This window comes from Hordeum vulgare, chromosome 3H (assembly GCF_904849725.1).
Source record: "Hordeum vulgare subsp. vulgare chromosome 3H, MorexV3_pseudomolecules_assembly, whole genome shotgun sequence".
Classification (NCBI taxonomy): Eukaryota; Viridiplantae; Streptophyta; class Magnoliopsida; order Poales; family Poaceae; genus Hordeum; species Hordeum vulgare.
In genome coordinates, this window is record NC_058520.1 from 39,889,003 (window position 1) to 39,912,644 (window position 23,642).

The following is a 23,642-nucleotide window of genomic DNA, read 5'->3' on the forward strand; positions in this document are numbered from 1 at the left end:
TATTTTTGAACTCTTCCTCCATTAATATGCAGTTCTAGGCATGACAGAGTGTGTGGCGCCTAAGCCTTAGACGCCACACATGTGAAGTGTGGCGCCTAAGGCTTAGGCACCACACATGGACTTATACAGCCTCAGCCCAGCCCCTCCCCACCCCCCCCCTCCCCCAGTATAAGTCCATGTGTGGCGCCTAAGCCTTAGGCGCCACACTACACATGTGTGGCGCCTAAGCCTTAGGCGCCACACATGTGAAAACCTGCTGGAACTGAATTTGGACAGCAATAAAGCAATTTTTGACAGCAATAAAGATCTTATAACAGCAATAAATCAATATATTGACAGCAATAAGGATCTTTTGACAGAAATAAAGCAATATATTTCCAGCAATAAGGATCTTTTGACAGCACTAAATGGTTCACAACAACTGCAACAACAACTAAATGGTTCACAACTCGAAATAGTTCAAGACTACAGTAAATAATTCAGCTCGACAAGTGCAACACCAACTCCAAATCACTTGGGGCCTCGTCCCCTCTTGGATACTAGCTTCTTCCTTCTCGCAACCACAAATTGATCCGGGTCATCCGACTCATCGTCATCGTCATCCTCAACCTCATCCTCCCTGCTTCTCATCCTTGACAAACGAGAGCTCCCGGCCACCGGATTCTTCCCTTTCGCATAATCATCCGGTGAGTAGCGCTTAAATTCCTTCCCGGGCTTCAACATGTAAGCGGAGCGTTGGAAAGCCTTCAACGTCATGTCGTCCGCAGCCTAATACATATGAAGGTTGAAAGTTCAAATTTGAAGGTTCAAGGCTGAAGGTTGAAAGTGCAAACTGTATGGCTATGTCATACCTGAGGAGTGTCAACATCATCCTCCTGAGTATTTCTTTGGGTAATGTCACCATCATCCATACGAGCGCCCGAAGAAGCTGAATTGTCAAGAGTATTTCTTTCGGATGAACCGGATCTCGAAGGTGAAACATATTCAGGGTCACGGCAACCTAAAATGTTGGATAGGCGCCGTAACTTCTTGCCCTGTTCCTGTTAGATTCAAATATAAATGACATATATTAGGTAACCTATAATGTTGCATTCGTGGGCAAAATAATAATAATGACACAACACCTTTATGAATAGACGAAGTGCAGATTCTCCCTTTTTTCCTCCAGGTGTGTTATCTAGAATATCTTCGGACTCGTCAGCTTGTTTCTTGACCTCTTTGCGCTATGACCACAAGACAATGACAACAAATAAGTGCAAGTGAATAGGTCCGCTAGAATTCATAATTTACATAGGGGAGCACACTTACCACAAAGTTCAGGATAGGGGCGAAGGAAGTTTGGTACCCTTCGCGAATCAACTTGCTGTAACCGCCTTGGGCAAGTTCATCGTACTCAGTGGGTTCTTCCAATATGTCCTCCTCGTAAGCCGGCGGACAAATCTCGACACGAGTACTCTCCTGAAACCATCTTAGGTAGTTGCTGAACGCAAGAGCACAATGCTGACGGTACTGGGTTCGTTGTATGCTCGAAGTTGCCTGCACACTTTGCTCGAACATAAGGACGTAGCTCTTATGATGCTTCTTCCAGTCCTTGATTTTTCGCTGCCTCCTCCTATCCAACCTGCTTTGAACAAAACACATCAGTAGCTCGCTCAACACTAAGAACAAAACTAATCACTAATTATTTTTTGTTACCTGTGAAGCTGTGTGTCCGTGTCCACCCACTCCGGCGGGTGTGGCTGAAAGTAACCAAATTGACGCAGCACACGATGCGGGAGATGCCACTCAACCGCCCAATTGCATATTAGGGGACAACGCATTAGCCAAAGATGTCTTTCCTGCACGCATAGTGCATTCAGCTCGAACGTGTGTGCATCACCAAAGTTTGTCCCGACACCATATGGCTCCCATTCAACCTACAACACAAGATGAATACCACAATTCATTTCACTCACAACATAGAAGCTGGAAGTCAACTCTGAAACCATCTTACCTGCTCGGGGGTAAGCGAATCCATCTCGTTGGTGTATTGCTTGTACAATAGGTTCACTTCGCTTGCCACCTCCGATACCAAGTCCCACTTGTAAGCCCATGTAGGTTGCCGTACAGGGTTGTCGTGGTCATCCCAGGTATTCCACTTTGAGCTTTTAGGGCGTCCAACAGGTAGGCGTTCCCAGCTCCATACTGAAAGTAGGAGCATACAACCACCAACTCCACCGTCCTTTGTCGTCCTGCGACAAGCATCGTCCAACTACAAGTAACAACAAACATGCATCAGTTTAGCAGAAAAAGATAACAGAGAGTACTTAATATTAACAATTTATTACCTGCGGATACAAGTAAGCCAGTGCGGCCGAGCCCCAGCTGAACTTGTTGTCCAAAACAGTCAACGCCTTCAGCCACATCCAAGGAGCATTCTTGCCTGTGCCGTCCGCAAAGATAGTCCTAGAGATGACGTACCACATGTAGACGCGAGCATACCTCTAGATGACCTCGTCATCTGCGTCCTCAGGACAATGAGAAAAGTTGGCGGCAATCCAAGTGAAAGTGGCGCCGGCAGGGACTCTATCTTTCTTCCCTCCATCTTCCACCTCCGGCTCCTGCGGCGACATACCAATAAGAGCCTCCATTTGATGCCGCCATCCCTCAGAATCAGTGCTCATACATAGTGGCTTCCCCTCGATGGGAAGAGCGGTGATCATGGAAACATCTTGAAGAGTAACCGTCATCTCTCCGGTCCGGAGGTGAAAACTATGTGTCTCCGGCCTCCAACGATCAATGAGTGCTGTGACTGCCGCAGCGTTCAGATTTGGAGTTGACCGACTCACAAGCTGCACGAATGGAAGGAGTCCCGTCATCTCGATGTACGGAGTGTACTGCTCATCGTAATGCATTACAGAGGATGCCCCATGAGACCGGATCTTCAGGGGCGTAAGCTCCTGCAAACATATAGGAGAAGAAGATATCAAGTGCTTATTACATTTTCAAAATATTACTAATCTACTAATCATTTTCTACTTACCATCTTCTTCTCCGACATGAAATAGGCCCGGTGTTCAGCGTCATAAACATCATTGAGAAGCCACACCATCCTACAAATCACAAAAAATTACTCATTTACTAATATTCAAATAAGACTCATATACTCATATGAACTACTACTAATACTAACTACTACCACTAACTACAAACCAAAACCTAATGCAATTCCTATACCTACTACTACTAACTACTACTACTACTAACTACTAACTAGTCATATACTCAACTAACTAGTCATATACTAACTAGTCAAATCCTAACTCGTATCCTAACTAGTCAAAACCTAACTCATATCCTAACTAGTTAAAACCTAATGCAAATCCTAACTCATATACTAACTAGTCAAATCCTAACTCATATCCTAACTAGTCAAAACCTAATACAATTCCTATACCTACCTCTACTACTAACTACTACTACTACTAACTACTACTACTACTCACTATTCATATACTCAACCAAAACCAGAACCTAATGCAATTCCTATACCTACTACTACTACTAACTACTAACTACTCATATACTCAACCAAATCCTAACTAGTCAAATCCTAAGAACCTACTCAAATCAATCTACTAAAATCAATCTACTCAACCAAAACATAATAAAATTGGATAGAAGGATGGGAAAGGGAAGGGATGGGGAAGGACATTACCTTGGGGGATCAATCCAAGGAAGAAATCCTCAGATCTGAAGGAGATGGGGGAGGGGATTAGGGAGGGGATGAGAACCAGCCGCCGCAATGGAAGTTTCTGTTTGAATGAGGGTGGGGGTGGGGAGGGGGTGGGGAGGGGGCTGGCCCGTGGCTCTGTAAGTCAGTGTGTGGCGCCTAAGGGTCAGGCGCCACACATTACAATGTGTGACGCCTGAGGCTTAGGCGTCACACTGCCTGGGGGTGGGGCCCTCCCTGCCACGTGGTCGGGGGTGTGGCGCCTAACCTCTAGGCGTCACACAGTACAGTGTGACGCCTAGGTGTCGGACGCCACACAAATTAAAGGGTCAAGCCGGTGAATTATTTCCCCCGAAGAGTCAATCCGTGAGTTCTTTCGTCCCAGGGGTCATTTTTGTCAATTTTGCCTGGTTCTCCAGCACCGCATAAATTCCCCTCGTCTTCGTTTGCTAACCCGGCCCGTACGTCCTCCACCATGGAGAGTGCGTTCAAGCTTGTCCGGCTCCTCTTCCTAGTTTGCCTTACTCTAGCAGCCAGCGCCGCCGGCGACGGCGACGACCAGCTCGTATACTCCGGTTTCACCGGCGCCAACCTCACCTTGGACGGCGCGGCAACGGTGACGTCGGACGGCCTCCTCGAGCTCACCAACGGAACGGACCAGCAGAAGGGCCACGCCTTCTACCCAACCCCGCTGCGCTTCGCCGGAGGGTCTCCCGGCGGCGGCGGCGTGCGGTCCTTCTCGGCCTCCTTCGTGTTCGCCATCCAGTCCGTCTACACGGACCTGAGCGCGCACGGCATGGCCTTCGTGGTGGCGTCGAGCAACAACTTCTCGTCGGCGCTGCCCGGCCAGCTCCTGGGCCTCACGGACGTCCAGAACAACGGCAACGGCAGCAACCACTTCTTCGCCGTGGAGCTCGACACCATCCAGAACAAGGAGTTCGGCGACCTCAACGCCAACCACGCCGGCGCCAACGTCAACGGCCTCCGGTCCCTGCAGTCCTACTACGCCGGCTACTACGACGACGGGGACGGTAGCTTCCGCAACCTGAGCCTGATCAGCCGCGAGGCCATGCAGGTGTGGGTGGACTACGATCACAGGATTGCGCAAATCACCGTCACCATGGCTCCCCTCAACGTGCGCAGGCCAGTAAGGCCGCTGTTCAGGGCGACATACAACCTCACGACGGCGGTGACAGACGTCGCGTACGTCGGTTTCTCCTCCGCGACCGGCACGATCAACGTGCGGCACTACGTGCTTGGCTGGAGCTTCGCCATGAACGGCCCTGCTCCGGCCATCGACATCGCGAGGCTGCCAAGGCTTCCGCGCATGGGACCGAAGCCACGGTCCAAGGTGCTGGACATAGTTCTGCCAATAGCATCCGGAGCCTTCGTCCTCGCCTTGGGCGCCATCGTTCTGCTGGTGCTACGGAGACGTTTCCGGTACGCGGAGCTGCGGGAAGACTGGGAGGTCGAGTTCGGTCCACGGCGGTTCTCCTACAAGGATCTGCACCGTGCGACGGAAGGTTTCAGCGACACGCAGCTGCTAGGAATCGGAGGATTCGGGAGGGTGTACAGCGGCATCCTTCCGGCGTCTAGAGTGGAGGTTGCTGTGAAGAAGGTCGCGCACGACTCGAAGCAGGGCATCAAGGAATTCATCTCGGAGGTGGTGAGCATAGGACGTCTCCAACACCGCAATCTCGCGCCATTGCTCGGCTACTGCCGACGCAGAGGTGAATTGTTTCTGGTGTACGAGCACATGCCGAATGGGAGCGTTGACAAGTACTTGCACGGTAGAGAAGGGAAACCCATTCTGAATTGGGCTCAGAGATGGCACATCGTCAAAGGCATTGCATCATGTCTGGTCTACCTTCACGAAGAGTGGGAGAAAGTGGTCGTCCACCGCGACATCAAAGCCAGTAACGTCCTCCTCGACAGCGACATGAACGGAAGGCTCGGCGACTTTGGCCTTGCAAGGTTGTACGACCACGACGCCGACCCGCAAACCACACATGTGGTGGGAACCATAGGATACCTCGCTCCTGAGCTTGGGCATACTAGCAAAGCAACACCTCTCACCGACGTGTTTGCTTTCGGGGTGTTTGTTCTTGAAGTTGCCTGTGGGCAGAGGCCCGTCAATCCAAACTTGGAGGATGGTCAGGTATTGTTGGTCGAATCGGTGCTCGAGCAATGGACCAAGGGGTCGCTCCTTGATGCCGTGGATAAGCAGCTTGGGGGCAACTACAACGCCAATGAGGCATGTGTGGCTCTAAAGCTAGGCTTGTTGTGCTCTCACCCGTTCGCAAATGCAAGGCCTACTATGCGCCAGGTGACGCAATACCTTGACGGGGACATGCCATTGCCGGAGATGTCGCCGACGGATTTAAGCTTCCAGATGATGACCATAATGCAGAATGAAGGATTTGATCAATTCATCATGACATATCCTTCATCAACAGCGAGTATTGACAGCACATCTGTCCTTACAGTTGGAAGGTGAATTGCATGATCCGCACTGTGATATCTGAGTGAGCCATTGTGTCTTGTTAGTGCCTGGTTAATTCGAGCTTTGTCATCTTTTTTGCTTGCTACTTTTTGTATGACGTACTGGGTGTTTGATACTCTGAATTTAACAAATAGTGTTATGTGCATCTATTGATGCAGAGCAGAGCGGGGGGTAATACCCTCATTTTCTAAAAGCAAATAGACAATTATATACTTCACTGTACCAACATATGGTTACGATGAAGGCCATGTAGCAAAACTGCTAGCAAGTGTAATGATTGGACATACATAGAGTATATCTGTATATTATTTTACACTGTAAGCCAAGTATATTATTTTTATACTGCAAGGAAAAACGGGACATATATAGAGTACATCTGTAGGCAAAAATATGTATTTATTTTACACAATTATATGGACAACACATACAATTTACGCACTTGTGACTAATTTTGATATTGAATATTAGGCCCATTTCATTCCAAATAACTACCCCCTCCATTCACAAATATAAGTTGTATTGGATATTTTAATATGAACTATATACAGACTAAAATGAATGAGCAAACACACTAAAACATCTCTACGTACATCTGATTGAAAAAAACATCTTATATTTATGATCGGATGGAGTACCTTCGTTTTTTTTTTCTTGAAAGATCCAAGAGACACCTCCCTTCTATACACTGAGATAGGACTATGCACACTTTTCTGATAAAAGGGGATATATCAAGAAGATATCATTATATCTGTCCTCTGCACCAACACGATACCCAGAGTTAATCAAGTTACTAAGAATAAACACAACCAAAGTACTAGAACAAGGAAGCATGGCTCCAAAACTTCATGTCAATGCGAACGCAACACGCATCAATATGAAACAACACCAACACCGACATGGGCAACACACAAAGTTTCATGAATCGTAAGAATTTGCTTATATTAGGGCATCAACCCGCACTACTATAGATCGGTATACTACTAACCCTCATCACTAACTGGCCTCTGGCCACACGTCAGTGATGAGGGTCAACATTGACCGGGCACTAAATGCACGTCATTGATAGCTTTTTGGACAAGTCATCACTGACCCGCCAATTAAGGGACACCTCATCATTGCCATACCAATCTTAGTGTGTGTGTGTGTTGGGGGGAGGGGGGGGGGTAGGGGTGTCACTGATGACATGTCATCGGTCAGAGATGAGGCTCGTCACTGACTCGTTGCTTAGGAGGGGGGTCACTAATGACACATCATCCCTGACCGACCAACCTTACTGACTGGTCATTGTTCATTCATATCACTTTAAGAATTTTTCCCAACCCACAACGACACAACGCGTAAAACAAGTTAACCTATCACTTCGAAGTCTCCTTCCCTAACATCCCACCCAATGTCTCCCTCTCTCTTCCTCTCATGGCGGCGGCTCCCATGCCCCCGTCATCGTCTTCCCATGCCCTCACTTATCTCCTCCGACGCCGCACTTCATCCTTCCTAGCTCCGGTTCACCTTCTCTACGACGATGGGTGCGGCTTGGTCTAAGCAATGGTGCCAACTAGGACAATGTCCATAGGATGGTGGTGCTCTAGATCCAACTAGAGGAGCACACATGTCAGAGTACAACAATGCCCTACACTGGGTACTCCTCTTCTCTCCCTTAATGTGCAGTAATCTGTTCTTCTGTTTTTGACTAAGTTAGAACCATTGCTCGTCACTGTTACTTAATTTTATGCAGATATATGATATGTATTTATTTGCAGCAATTGGTTCAACGGTTTACAAGATATGGACAAAACAACAAAAAAAACCTCAGATTTAGGGTAAGCCCGAGACAACATTTCAGTTTTTGGAGCCCACAAGACACACACTACATTGGATGGAGATGATCAAAAAGTAAAAGGTGTTCAGATCGATAAGCCAAAGACTTTTTGTGTTATCCCGCACGCAACAAAGTGATTGCTCGCGCCATGTATCAGACATGGGAGACATGGGTGTCTGGTGTCGAGCGCCAAATTTCGTTGATTGTCATTGAAAACAAGATTATGCTCATCGGCCGAATCGATGAAGACGCATGGATGTCAAGACAAGGCGGCAAAGGAGCTACCACAGTTTCTAAACGAGAGAACAAGACGAAGGCGTCGACGAGTATCTATATTAACCTTACCAACAGACCTTGCTCTATTACAAGTACTGAAGGGGAGCTTGTCATTGACAATTTAAATACATAATATCGGCCCGCCTCCCTTCACTGTCACGACGGGCCGCGAAAAGCCCGATATACCCCAAAAGACATGAGAAGGTTCACATCCATATATACGACATATCGACAGAAGAGAGAACTCTGCAAATAAGGAAGAAGGGCCATGTACGTGTCATGCGCCGACGTAAGGACCAGACTCCAAACCCTGCATGATGTATCCACCGACATGAAAGCCTTCCATAAGACGTCCGAATCTTTGTCGCCTCACCTCATCGAGACACTCCGCCTCATTGAGACCCCCCCCCCCTAACATTGTCATGATCTTCTGTAATCTCCACATATATGCAGAAATAACAAGAAAAAAGTAGGGATTTTACTCGCATTTGGAGCCTGGACGTGTGTCTGTGTGATCTGTGTTCGAGCCCCCCGGATCACCTAATGTGACACCCTCTTGACTATAAATTCCACGTACTTTCCTTTGTACCGTTGTTCGGATCGATGACCGCACGGCCTGCCCGGGCGTATGAGACACATATAAAGGGTCCGGCTATAGATGCTCTTAGATAGACATGCAGTACATATTACCAAACATAAAATGGAAATTACAAGCCAGTCTGTGGTTTTTACAAAGAGGACTCTGAACGCATATAAAGAAACACAATCAGGTCCCTAACAGCCTGATTGAAGCTATTACTGTTAGGTTGATCTCTTCCGTGTGGGCCCAACGGCCCACCGGGCCCTTGATCCATGCGCCCTGATCGGGGGCGTCCAACCCGTTAAGGTTGGTGGGCCCTTGTGACCTGCGCTATAAATAAAGTGGTGGGGGCCGGGGCGCACGTTACGAGGTTCACCGCGCCGCCAGACTCCCCACCGAAATCCCCTTCCGATCTAGGGTTTAGCGCAGTGCTCACGGGAAGCACCACCTTCGTCTACATCCTTCTCTCGCGTCACCGGCGACTCCACTGCACCGATGGCCAGCGCTGGGAGTTCATCAGGCCCGAGATTAGGTGAGTACAAGGGTTGCACCGGATCTATCTATGCCTAGTCGATCTACGACTTCAACATTGGTATCATGAGCCGCTAGGCAAAGATCTATTCGGTTAAACAAAAGAAAATTTCCTCTTCCCACCCCACCTGAACCCTAGATGGGCAAGTACCGAAGATGGCCTACGGCCTCGTCGGAAAAGAAGCGCCGCCGCAAGGCCGCGCCCGTTCCTCTCGAACCCACATGCATCGGCAAGCCGAGGTGTGGGGAAGAAGAACCTACCTCCTCGGAGGCAAAGTACGGATCTAGATCCAAAAGAAAACCAAGAAAAGTATACGGATCCGATCTACAAAAGGCAAGAAAAAAAGGGGGAGGAAGGAAACAGCAAGGCGGACGCGCCGCCGGCGAGGGGGATGGCAACGGAGTTATCTTCCGAGTATCGGACAAGTTGACACCGTGGCAGCGTAGTTGGCACTCCAACACCCCCCTTGACGGCGGCGCACTCTCCCTCGGGAGAGGGCGCGCACCGGCAAGAGGAGCGGAGGAGGCCGCCGCTGCGCGAAGGAACAGGGGACCCTCGGTGGGGTGTGGCTGCCACCACGCGAGGAACGGCCGAGGGCCACATGTGGTGCGGTGTCCGGCCGCTGCGCTCGAGACAGGAGCACGAGCCGCCGCTCGACGGGGCATACAAAGCGGGCAAAGCCCGCGGCCGTCGCTGCTGCCGCTGTCAGAGAGGCACAGATCTCGGTGGGGCATGGTGGCCACCGCGCGAGGGAAGGGCCCGAACCCTCGTCGGCCAACCCCGACGAGAAGACAAGCAGGCGTGCACCTCTCGGTCTCTCTCTCTCGAGAGGGAGGAGGGAACGGGTTAGAGCGACGCGGGGGGGAGGGGGGAGAATGAGGGGTAGGGTTTCCCCTCCCCACCGGCCAAAGCCTTTTTGTTCCCCCGAGGGCCGCGGCGCACCGTCGGATCGGACGGATGGCCAGGATCGCCCGTTGGGTGAAACCCTAGCCAGCTCGGGCCTCTAAGGCCGACGGGAGGCAGGCCGGCCCAGGCCAGGCCGAAGGAGCCAGGGCGGCTCGGGGCCCACAGGCCGGCCCAGGTCGCGGGGCGCCAGCACCTGGCCAGGGGACAGAGGCGGCTGCATGCTACACGGCGCCAGCCCGAGACGGGCAGGCCCAGGTCGGCCCTTTTTGTTTTAAAGGATTTTATGTTTCTGTCTATTTAGACAGATTTAAAAGTGTTTTCTAGACATTTTTTCTATGAAAATATGTTTATAAAAATAGAAATTAAAAATGTTGCCCAGTATTCAATGTCGGGCGAGCCTCAGCAAAATGAAGTAGCTGAAAGGCGTAATCGTACTCTCATGGATATGGTACGCAGCATGATGAGCTACTCAGACCTACCATTGGGATTGTGGATGGAGGTGCTTAAAACCGCCATTCACATTCTCAACAGAGTTCCAAGCAAGTCGGTGCCCAAAACACCGCACGAGCTCTGGACAGGAAGAGTGCCATCCCTACAACACTTAAGAGTGTGGGGATGCCCTGCTCAGGCCAAAATGTTTAATCCAAATCTTGGAAAGTTAGACCCGAGGACAGTGAGTTGCCATTTCATTGGCTACCCTCATAGGTCAAAAGGTTTTTGTTTCTACTGTCCAGACAGATACACAAAGTTTGTGGAAACGAGACATGCTGTCTTCTTAGAGGACGAGATGATGAGGGGGAGCCTGGTAGCTCGGAAAATTGATCTTGAGGAGAAAAGGGTGTATGCACCCATTCCGATGATTCAAGAGCCATTTTTCTCACTACCCGTTGTAACTCCAACCATGACAACTGCGGGAGAAGACCCGGAACCTGTCCTTCAGGAGCGACTGAACCCATTGTTGATCATGAATTGGAAGTACAGCAAGAAATAGTAGAAAGTTTGCCTGGCAGTGAGGCACTTAGAAGGTCTAATAGAACAAGAAGACCTGCTATTTCTACTGATTGTAAAGTATACAACACGGAAATGGCTCATATGGAAGGTGATCCCACCACATATGAGGAGGCCATTAAAAGCCCTCACTCATCAAAATGGATAGAGGCAATGGAAGATGAGATGAAATCGATGAGTTCCAATCATGTTTAGGACTTAGAGATTATTCCTAAAGGAGCAAAGACAGTAGGCTGCAAATGGGTCTACAAAACAAAGTATGACTCTAATGGGAATGTAGATAAGTATAAAGCCCGACTTGTGGCAAAAGGATTCACACAAAGAGAAGGGATAGATTACAATGAGACCTTTTCTCCGGTCTCTTGTAAGGATTCCTTCAGAATCATAATGGCACTAGTTGCTCATTTTGATTTAGAGCTGCATCAAATGGATGTAAAGACGGCGTTTCTAAACGGTGATTTAGAAGAAGATGTCTACATGAAACAACCCAAGGGTTTTATCATGGAAGTCAAGGAAGATCTAGGTTGCCGTCTAAAGAAATCCATTTATGGGCTAAGGCAAGCCTCTAGACAGTGGTACATCAAGTTCAATGATACCATTAAAAGATTTGGATTCCAAGAAAATGTTGAGGATAATTGCATTTATGCTAAGTTTAAACATGGGAAATATATTTTCCTAATCTTTTATGTGGATGATATCTTGCTTGCAAGCAATGGTATTGGTCTACTACAAGAAACAAAGAAGTTTTTATCCTCACACTTCGACATGAAAGACCTTGGTGATGCTTCATATATTTTGGGCATTGAAATTCACCGAGACAGGAAAAATGGAGTCTTAGGACTCTCACAGAAAGCATATTTAGAGAAAGTTCTCCAAAAATATAATATGCATAAGAGCAAAGCCATACCTGCTCCCATAGTCAAGGGCGATAGTTTTGGAAAATATCAATGTCCCAAGAATCAGTACGAGCTCAATGAAATGAAAACAATATCGTATACTTCGGCTGTTGGAAGTTTACAGTATGCACAAGTGTGCACACGCCCTGACTTAGCTTTTATCATCGGGGTACTCGGTAGATATCAAGCAAATCCAGGCCAAGAGCACTGGAAGATGGCAAAGAAAGCTTTGCGTTATGTGCAAGGCACAAAGGAAATCATGCTAACATATAGGCGATCTGATTCCCTAGAGATAAAAGGGTACTCAGACGCCGATTTTGCGGGAGATAGAGATGATAGAAAATCCACGTCTGGGTACGTGTTCACTCTCGCAGGGGGAGCCATTTCATGGAAAAGCTCTAAACAGACCATAGTTGCATTGTCTACGATGCAAGCAGAGTTCATAGCATGTTTTGAAGCCACCGGGCAGGTGATATGGCTAAAGAAATTTATACCGACTTGAAAGTGATAGATTGTATCTACAAGCCACTAAAGATATACTGCGACAACCAGCCCGCAGTATTCTATGCTCACAACAACAAGTCTAGCAATGCTGCCAAGACAATAGATATAAAGTATTATGTTGTGAAAGATAAAATCCAGGATCAAACTATAAGTCTCGAGCATATAAGTACGAAATATATGCTTGCGGATCCGCTAACGAAAGTCTTACCACCCAGTGTGTTCAAGGAACACTTAGCCGGCATGGGTTTGATGGAAAGCCTATGATTCCTGGATAATAAGAGGCCCAGAAGTAAATGAATTTGTTTCAAAACAAAAGGTGTGTTGTAGTTGTATGATTCTATCGGTAATTAAGCTGTGACGATGAGACATGCTCTACATGCCTATATGTGATGAAATAAATAAAAGTATAAAGTCAAAGTGAAAGTTGAGATCAAGGGGGAGAATGTTGGGTTGATCTCTTCCGTGTGGGCCCAACGGCCCACCGGGCCCTTGATCCATGCGCCCTGATCGGGGGCGCCCAAGCCGTTATGGTTGGTGGGCCCCTGTGACATGCGCTATAAATAAAGTGGTGGGGGCCGGGGCGCACGGCACGAGGTTCACCGCGCCGCCAGACTCCCCACCGAAATCCCCTTTCGATCTAGGGTTTAGCGCAGTGCTCACAGGAAGCACCACCTTCGTCTACATCCTTCTCTCGCGTCACCAATGACTCCACCGCACCGATGACCAGCGCTGGAAGTTCATCAGGCTCGGGATTAGGTGAGTACAAGGGTTACACCGGATCTATCTATGCCTAGTCGATCTGCGGCTTCAACAATTACTACAAATTTAATATTCATGTTCTTCCATTTCTCAATTTTCCATGCAACCCACGCTGAGCAAGAAGTTGAGCTCAATTATATTAAGATGAAGCTCATACTCAACAACCATGTATTGATTTCCATCCGCATATATTCTTACGAAGATGTTTAAATACTAGGAGTATATGCACTGCTATCTAAAATAATTAATTGATAATTACAGACAACAAGCCAACACAATTGACCGCACACAGAGAAGTTTTGGTTCATGACTGAAGATCGTTACGACAAAATGCACGTCACACTCTAGTTCGTGCTATCACAGCTGTAGCCTAGCTGTGTAAAGGAAGTGACACGTTCTACACATGCACAGTTCAAGCCATGACGTTTGTGGAAGGGTAGCTAGATGATGGAGGATGAGGATAAGAACAACGCAGGCACGCAGCTGTTGTGGCCACAGATGTGGATCGGTGGACCCAAAAAAATGAAGAAGCAAAAGTCATGTTTTATTTTAACTCAAGATTGCCTACAAAATATCCGACTAGCTAAAAATTTAGCCAAGGTTTTGCATTTCTATGACTTGACCAGCATTGGTGAAAAAAGAAACTGGACAAAGATGCATTGGGTTGACAAAATATTGACAACCAGCCAAATAGACGTCAATATTTTGGCCATGAAATGAATTTACGGGGACGGGGAGCAGTATGTGTGGTTTTCAGTGGCATGCATGCTGCAAATCACACACAATTATGGGTGTGAATAAGATGTGCAGAAAACTCCGGGCTATTTTACATTTTCACTTATGCGATGCATACATCCACAACGTGTCACATACTGCTCAGAAGTTTTCTGTGATAAGTTTGCCACAATGGGTGTGAATAAGATGTGCAGAAGTCGGAATAGCGTGTCACATACTATCCGGAGTTGACGATGACGAATCATGCATGTCCAGTAGCGTGTGATGACTATTTCAGACTTATCACCAACAGAAGTGGCAACAGAAGTGCAGTAGTGCACACATGCTATTCCGACTTATCAACTAGGAGTATTTTCTGGCTTGATAGCTCTCCTCTCATCTCGGAGGGAGAATTGTAACCACGTACGTGTTGCCTGGTTGCCGTCTAGATCAGGGACTGACTTAGACAATTCCAGAAAGATGTTCAGACTTCAACGTCGATCCGGAGACAAATTTTCAATATCTAGGGAGAAAATTAAACCTGTTGGACCATTTTCTCTTCAATTGCACCTTAAATGGTGATGTATCTCTTGCTTGCTGGAGTAGTAGCAGTACATCGATCGCGAACATCATGGGCAGTTCTTTGCCACTGTCGGGGACACATAGTACTACTACAACTAGACACACCGCTAGTTGTTTATCAACAACAAAGTATTAGTAATCTTTTCCTTGCCAGAGCATGAGAGGCATGGCTCCGAGGGAGCACACCTTCTTCCTCCTACATGCCATCCCACTCCTCGTCCTTCTTCCCCTTGCTGCATCCACAACCAGCAACGACAGCTTCAACTTCCTGTACCAAGGCTTCTCCGGCGTCAACCTCACCCTCGACGGCAACGCTATGGTGACGCCGGACGGTCTCCTCGAGCTCACCAACGACACCATCAACCTCGGCCACGCCTTCTACCCGACCCCGCTGAGCCTGCGCGGGTCGCCCAACGGCACGGTGCGGTCCTTCTCCCTCAGCTTCGCGTTCGCCATCCTCTCCGTCCACGACGGCATAAGCGCCGACGGCATGGCCTTCTTCGTCGCCCCCACCAAGAACCTCTCCAACACGTGGGCGCAGTACATGGGCCTCCTCAACAGCGGCAACAACGGCAACGCGAGCAACCACATGTTCGCCGTCGAGCTCGACACCACCCAGAACGAGGAGTTCCAGGACATGGACAACAACCATGTCGGCATCGACATCAACAGCCTCGAATCCTTGCAGGCCCACCAAACCGGGTACTACGACGACGGGAGTGGATCCTTCAACAACCTGACCCTTATCAGTGGCAAGGCGATGCAGGTATGGGCTGACTATGATGGGGTGTCCACGCAGATCGACGTGTTCTTGGCTCCTCTCGGATTCGCCAAGCCGGTGAGGCCACTGCTTTCGTCTCCCTATAACCTTTCCACAGTTCTGAGAGAACCATCGTACATCGGTTTCGCCGCCACAACCGGCGCAATCAGCACGATCCACTGTGTTCTCGGGTGGAGCTTTGCCATCAATGGCCCAGCTCCAGCCATTGACATATCCAAGCTCCCAAAGCTGCCACGTCTTGGTCCTGAGCCTCGCTCCAAGGTCCTGGAGATCACCCTGCCTATAGCCACGGCCACATTCGTCCTTGTGGTGGGAACTGTCATCGTTCTGTTTCTTCGCAAAAGATTCAGGTACAGGGAGCTGCGGGAAGATTGGGAGGTCGATTTCGGGCCGCACCGGTTCTCCTTCAAGGACCTGTTCCATGCAACCCAAGGGTTCAAGGAAAAGAACCTGCTTGGTGTGGGCGGGTTCGGCAAGGTGTACAAAGGGACGCTCCCAAAGTCCAAACTGAAAGTAGCAGTCAAGAGAGTGTCGCATGAGTCAAGGCAAGGGATGAAGGAGTTCATCGCCGAGGTTGTCAGCATCGGCCGGCTCAGACACCGTAACCTTGTGCCCCTCCTTGGCTATTGCCGAAGAAAAGGTGAACTTCTTTTGGTTTACGACTACATGTCAAATGGAAGCCTCAATCAGTACCTGTACTGTGAAGATGGCAAGCCATCACTGAGTTGGGAGGAGAGGTTCCATATTATCAAGGGCGTCGCGTTCGGCTTGTTCTACCTTCATGAGGAGTGGGAGAAAGTTGTCCTACACCGAGACGTCAAGCCGAGCAACGTGCTGCTCGACAGTGACATGAATGCAAGGCTAGGTGACTTTGGTCTCTCAAGGTTGTACGACCATGGCACCGACCCACAAACCACACATATGGTTGGAACCATGGGATACCTGGCGCCGGAGTTCGTACGCACGGGCAAGGCGTCCGCTCTCACGGACGTGTTTGCATTCGGCATATTTCTCCTAGAGGTCACCTCTGGGCAGAGGCCTATCAAGCAGAACCCATTTGGCAACAAGCACACGTTGGTCGACTGGGTTATAGAGCGATGGCACAACGGATCGCTCATGGATACCGTGGATCAGAGGCTGCAGGGTCACTACGACGTCGATGATGCATCTTTGGTGCTGAAGCTAGGGCTTTTATGCTCGCACGCTTTTACTAGCGCAAGGCCGACAATGCGGCAAGTCATGCAGTACCTCGAAGGCGATACACCACTCCCAGAGCTAACACCAGCACATTTTAGCTTTACTATGCAGGTCTTGACGCAAAACAGAGGATTGGAATCAGCAAACTTGCAGTATCCTCAGTTATCGACGAGTTTTGCCACTTTTTCCGGCCTCTCGGGAGGAAGATAACATATGCATATACGGTGTTTAGTGTTATTGTGTCTTTTCAGATTTTTTTCTTGCGTATTTCATCTGGATAGATGCTATATTCTAATGTATTCCAACAGTAGCTAGGGAGTATGTTAAACATTTAATGTTACTCTCGATGTCTATGTTCAGCTTAATTTCTCATGGAATTAATCAATCAATCTTCTGTACGTTCTACATGGTTCCAATGTGAATTCATGTACTTTTTACGAAGTTTTCGTTTTCGCTTGCTCGGAATTCCTTTGAGAAACAATGAGAGTTCACTAACTGAATGGATTACATCGGCTCGTAATTTGTCTGTAACATCATGGCAGTTTGGGCAATATATAATATATATATATATATATATATATATATATATATATATATATATATATATATATATATTGATTTATATATATAGGTGGCAGTGGCGGAACTTGAAAGAAATCTTAGGAAGGGAGAAGCTACAATTTATTAGGACTACCCCCAAATTGTACGGATTAAAGCAATTCTATTTGAAGTGTCGATCTTTGTGTACCATAAAATTTGCAAGACAGGCTTCAAATCTGCTCGCCGCACATCATCGCTTTGATTAGGTGGATATTGCCAAATATGTGGACACAATGCTGGATCCCGTTTCAAGAATTAATTCAATCCCTCAGAATAAGACATCGGTTGTTTGAGTTCGATGTCATTGTTCTTTATGACTTTGATGTTTAGACTGTGGCAACAAGAGAGGAGACCGATCATTCATTAGCATCACATTCACTTCTATTTCTTTTGGTATAAAATGAACCAACAGTATCAGTATATTTGTAGTGCAAAATCTCAGACCTAATTAGAACCACCCACCCCCACCGCAACACACGCACAGACACTGATTAAGATGCAGCGGGAAACTAGGAATGGAACTGGATAAAATTACCGAGTGGAGAGGGAGAGTAGACTGCCCTTGCTGCTCACTGGCTGACCGCGCGCGCAACGAGGCGTCGATGCCTCTGACCATCTGGCGGTCTGGAGAACGGACGCGCGCGGCCGTCCCCCACGCCCGAACGCATCTCGGCAAAATTGGTAAAAAACGAAAGAACTCACGGATTGATCCCTCGGGGTAAATAATTCTCCGGTCTGATCTTTTTGTGTGGCGCCCGACACCTAGGCGCCACACTGCACTGTGTGACGCCTAGAGGTTCGGCGCCACACCCCCGACCACGTGGCAGGGAGGGGGCCACCCCCCCAGGCAATGTGACGCCTAAGCCTCAGGCATCACACATTGTAATGTGTGGCGCCTAACGCTTAGGCGGCACACATGAACTTATACAGCCACGGCCCAACCCCCCTCCCCACCCCTCCCCACCCCCTCCCTCATTCAAACAGAAACTGCCACTGCGGCGGCGGCTGGCTCTCATCCCCTCCCTAATCCCCTCCCCCATCTCCTTCAGATCTGGGGATTTCTTTCTTGGATTGATCCCCGAAGGTAATGTCCTCCCCCATCCCTTCCCTTTCCCATCCTTCTATCCAATTGTATTATGTTTTGGTTGGGTAGATTGATTTTAGTAGATTGATTTGAGTAGGTTCTTAGGATTTGACTAGTTAGGATATGAGTTAGGATTTGGTTGAGTATATGAGTAGTTAGTAGTTAGTAGTAGTAGTAGATATAGGAATTGCATTAGGTTTTGACTAGTTAGGATATGAATTAGGATTTGACTAGTTAGGATATGAGTTAGGATTTGATTGAGTATATGACTAGTTAGTAGTTAGTAGTAGTAGTAGTTAGTAGTAGTAGTAGGTATAGGAATTGCATTAGGTTTTGGTTTTGGTTGAGTATATGAATAGTTAGTAGTAGTAGTAGTTCATATGAGTATATGAGTCTTATTTGAATATGAGTATTAGTAGTAGTTCATAGTAGTTAGTATTAGTAGTAGTTCATATGAGTATAGTTAGTATTAGTAGTAGTTCTTAGGATTGTAGGATGGTGTAATTTTTTGAATATGAGTCTTATTTGAATATTAGTTAGTATATGAGATATTTTTTTGTGATTTGTAGGATGGTGTGGCTTCTGAATAATGTTTATGACGTTGAACACCGGGCCTATTTCATGTCGGAGAAGAAGATGGTAAGTAGAAAATGATTAGTAGATGAGTAATTTTTTGAAAATGTAATAAGCACTTGATATCTTCTTCTCCTATATGTTTGCAGGAGCTTACGCCCTTGAAGATCCGGTCTCATGGGGCATCCTCTGTAATGCACTACGATGAGCGATACACCCCGTACATCGAGATGACGGGACTCCTTCCATTCGTGCAGCTTGTGAGTCGGTCAACTCTCAATCTGAACGCTGCGGCAGTCACAACACTCATTGATCGTTGGAGGCCGGGGACACATAGTTTTCACCTCCGGACCGGAGAGATGACGGTTACTCTTCAAGATGTTTCCATGATCACCGCTCTTCCGATCAAGGGGAAGCCACTATGTATGAGCACTGATTCTGAGGGATGACGGCAACAAATGGAGGCTCTTATTGGTATGTCGCCGCAGGAGCCGGAGGTAGAAGATGGAGGGAAGAAAGATAGAGTCCCTGCCGGCGCCACTTTCACTTGGATTGCCGCCAACTTTGCTCATTGTCCTGAGGACGCAGATGACGAGGTGATCCAGAGGTATGCTCGCGTCTACATGTGGTACGTCATCTCTAGGACTATCTTTGCTGACGGCACAGGCAAGAATGCTCCATGGATGTGGCTGAAGGCGTTGACTGTTTTCGACAACAAGTTCAGGTGGGGCTCGGCCGCACTGGCTTACTTGTATCGGCAGGTAATAAATTGTTAGTATTAAGTACTCTCTGTTATCTTTTTCTGCTAAACTGATCCATGTTTGTTGTTACTTGTAGTTGGACGATGCTTGTCGCAGGACGACAAAGGACGGTGGAGTTGGTGGGGAGGGGGGCTTGGTCGTGGCTGTATAAGTCCATGTGTGGCGCCTAAGCGTTAGGCGCCACACATTACAATGTGTGACGCCTGAGGCTTAGGCGTCACACTGCCTGGGGGGTGGCCCCCTCCCTGCCATGTGGTCGGGGGTGTGGCGCCGAACCTCTAGGCGTCACACAGTGCAGTGTGGCGCCTAGGTGTCGGACGCCACACAAAAGGGTTAGGCCGGTGAATTATTTACCCCGAGGGGTCAATCCGTGAGTTCTTTCGCCCTAGGGGTCATTTTTGTCAATTTTGCCACGCATCTGGCCCGGTCCCCGTTCGCCAACGCAAGTCCGCGCGAGAGGCCAGCGAGAAGAACAGAGCTTTTTTTCAGATGGAGAGAAGAATAGGGTTGGGTTTTTTTTTTTAGAGAACTAGCAAAAAAGCCAACGGAAGAAAAAATAACACACGCTCTGAACGCAATATATTTTCACATGGCATCACATTTGTGTTGCCGACGATGGTCTCAGTGCTTACAAAACGAAAACGTGTTTGAATGTACAGTGAAATTCCTTCGATCAGGTCTTTTATTAAAATACGTGGAATTCCTTCAATCAGGTATTTTTTTTAAAATTCATGGGCTTTATCAAATCCATGAACTTTTTCCAAATTCATAAACATTTTTTTGTAATCCACAAACTTCTTCTTAATTTCATGTTTTTTTTTCAATCTAGGATTTTTTTTTTCTGGAAGACAACAGACTACGATCAATCATTGATTGAGTGAACAAAACAGAGTGGCGGCAACCGAGCGAGCGCGCACGCCGCATTGATGGGCCAGCCCATGCGAACAAGCGTGTGAATGTCGATTTGTTGTGGTCATGTGAAGCGCTGAGTACCGGCCGACATTCTTAGGCCCTATTTATTTGGGCTTTTAATTCTGTTTTGCGTCTTTTTCAATTTGACAAAATACCACAGAAGCTTCTAAGTAGGGCATTTTTAGCTTCCGCTTTTGGCTTATGAATCAATATATATGATGGTGCAAGTCAAAAGTCGAAGCAACAAAAAACACATATTTAGGAGCTATTCTTGCCTTTTGTCGAAGTGAAAAAGCTGTAAAATCTGAAGCAAAAGACTAAACAGATAGGGCCTTAGAATTTAGTAGACAAATGGCCCTTATTAGTTATGGGCTGCAGTCCTATTACATGGTACTAAAAGAGTTCCAACTTTGGTCGGGGCAACGGGCTAGGTGCCCCCGTGAAGCTCCGTTGTAGATAGATCGGATACCCACCCCGTCCCCTTCCCCTCCCCCCTCGCGTGATTCCTTCAAAAGTATTTTCACTCAATTAAATTTCAAGACAGGTGATGAAGTTTAAATTGGTCTGGCCCCTTTTAACTTGAAACCTAGCTCGCCAATGTTGATGTGGTTGTACTCACACAACACAACAAATTTACTCTGATACAATGATGTCATCAATCTACCTTTCGCATGAAAAAATAGGTAAGGATCGGCCAACCCTGTTGAAAAATCGCTATGAAATGATACATCACATTTCTGAAAGCAAAGCAGACTGCATGATAGGGTCCAGCCTCCGTTGGGTTTTAAGCTCCTTATAGTTGAGGTAAACTGAGTATATTGTAAATGTACCGGTGGGTCGAATCAGGATGCATTGTGATAACTGGAAGACACGACATTATATGTTTTCTTTAGAATTACACGATACTATAAGTCCTTCGAAATCACTAGTTAAAAGATACCCCTTATGAAAGATCATTCCCACTTATATTGGTGATTGGTGATGACAAGTGGCGCATTGCATATGCAACACTAGTCACAACCAACGAGTATTGATGAGATTTCTCACCACCCATGGTAGGTACGCGTGGGTTTGTTTGTGGCTTTTTCGTAGATTCATTTTTCAAAAACATTTTATCTCTTAAACTATGTGTCCAAATTATAAGTTGTTTTCACCGTTGCGTTCTCACGTCTTATAAACTAAATCCCATATTGATAGATTTCGATGACTTGCGAGCTTCCAATTAGTAGCAGCTTCTGTTCACTACAAACCGAATTGTATTTCCAACATAAGTTAAACTGGTTTCTCAAGAGAAGCACGGACTATGCTCGGCACGTGGGTGAAGCACTACTTTGCTACATAGGAAGAACTAATGCGCTTCACGCGAAGCACTACTTTCCTTTCGTTTTCGCCTTGAAGCACTATTGTGCTTCATGCGGAAGCAATACCATATTTTCACCCAAAGCACTACTTTACGCTCTTGAAATGCCAAAAACCGAAAGAAAAAAGACAAAAAAATTGAGCAAACAAAAGTAATAATTGAAGAAACAGAAAATACATAAGAATTTTAAAATTACTAGTCTCAATTCTTGAATAATTTTACAATGGCTATGTTTGCATTGCACATATGTTGTGTGAGTAAATTGAGTTGTATACTTTGTGTAATTCATCGATTCAGGTCGGTGTTGAATTTCTGTACTCCTTTCATGGTGTCGTTTCATATGATACTGTCAGTATTTGTATTCTTTGAAGGTATCATGGTTATTCGCTTTTGTTCTAATATTATATAAGTCTTTATTTTGGTGACAATTTATTTTGCCTACCATTTAGTTCAACTATTATACCATGTCTATATATGCTTGCCTTCTATTGCACAATACCTATAAAAAATCAGTAATATTTTACATGCAGGAGTTTTTGGTTACACTTAGCCATCCAACACAACCTTTCCAGCAAATTATTTTTTCTTGATAAAATAAGACGAATGTCGCAAATTCATAATATGTGACCAGATCACTCTTTTCTCCAAATGTACAATTTTATAGTGTAGTCTGCATCGAACTACGTTGTTTCATATGTCATTATATTGCTTCTCTTGCTAATTTTGTACTCTTCTCCTTCCACGGTTTAATTTAATGTGGCAACATAAGATTGATAAAGAATTGGAGTCCATTTACTGGATAGTTAGCTGATAAGTAAAGATTGGATATCAAAGTATAATTTTGGTGAAATGTATTTTTCTCTCTCTATTTTTTGACTCTCCATGCATAGGATTCATATAATTTCAATGGTGTAGAGCTTAGTTTGACGTTCATTTGGTTTGGCTCCTTTGTTACTCAAGTTATGGAATGCTTAGAGAGCTAATGAAGGAGATGAAGGATGCTGCTGCAATTTCCAAATATCTCTAACATATATCAGTTTGTTTCATGAAATTGAAATATTTGTTCTTTAAAGTTCAGCATGCTTCATAATTACACTTCAATATCTACAAATGTTTTCCTAAAAAGGTTTTTTTTTATAATATAGTACGAACGCAAGCGTTCATATACATGCATATACACTCAATCTTATGAATGCACACACGCACATCCTACCCCTATGAGCACCTTCGAAAGACTAAGCCGACATATCATTTTAAGATTTATGAAGTCATCGTAGGCGCCCCATCAGTGACATGAAACAGGAACGTCTCCTGTCACTGAATGTGCATCGTCAAAAATCCTGAAATAAATTTAGGCATCAGGATTTGAACTCTGATGAACTATGGATGCCACTGTCCCTCTAACCATCCAACCAGAGATTGGTTCGCTCCTAAAAATGGGTTTAACACCCGGACTCTGCATCAAATTTTTACCTACATGAATGTATAATTATTGATGGACTACTATTTAAATGCAATAGTGCTAAAATGTAGAGAAACGTGTACTCAGTAAGACTAAACAAAGATGGAAACAAAGGAATGTCCCA

At 46.5% G+C, this 23,642-nt stretch overlaps 2 protein-coding genes across 2 annotated transcripts; both read left to right on the forward strand.

The window, feature by feature from the left end:
- Nucleotides 1-4,137: 4,137 nt before the first annotated feature.
- On the forward strand, nt 4,138-6,528 carry LOC123442867 (L-type lectin-domain containing receptor kinase SIT2-like). The gene has a single exon (XM_045119037.1). The coding sequence runs from the start codon at nt 4,188-4,190 to the stop codon at nt 6,207-6,209; it is 2,022 nt and encodes a 673-aa protein (XP_044974972.1). The 5' UTR covers nt 4,138-4,187; the 3' UTR covers nt 6,210-6,528.
- An 8,266-nt stretch (nt 6,529-14,794) lies between these two features.
- On the forward strand, nt 14,795-17,207 carry LOC123442866 (L-type lectin-domain containing receptor kinase SIT2-like). The gene has a single exon (XM_045119036.1). It carries the CDS (start codon nt 14,946-14,948, stop codon nt 16,974-16,976), a length of 2,031 nt encoding a protein of 676 aa, XP_044974971.1. The 5' UTR covers nt 14,795-14,945; the 3' UTR covers nt 16,977-17,207.
- Nucleotides 17,208-23,642: the final 6,435 nt, after the last annotated feature.

Coding starts and splice junctions, on each gene's coding strand:
- LOC123442866 (XM_045119036.1), top strand. CDS start 14,946: ATGAGAGGCATGGCTCCGAGGGAGCACACCTTCTTCCTCCTACATGCC.
- LOC123442867 (XM_045119037.1), top strand. CDS start 4,188: ATGGAGAGTGCGTTCAAGCTTGTCCGGCTCCTCTTCCTAGTTTGCCTT.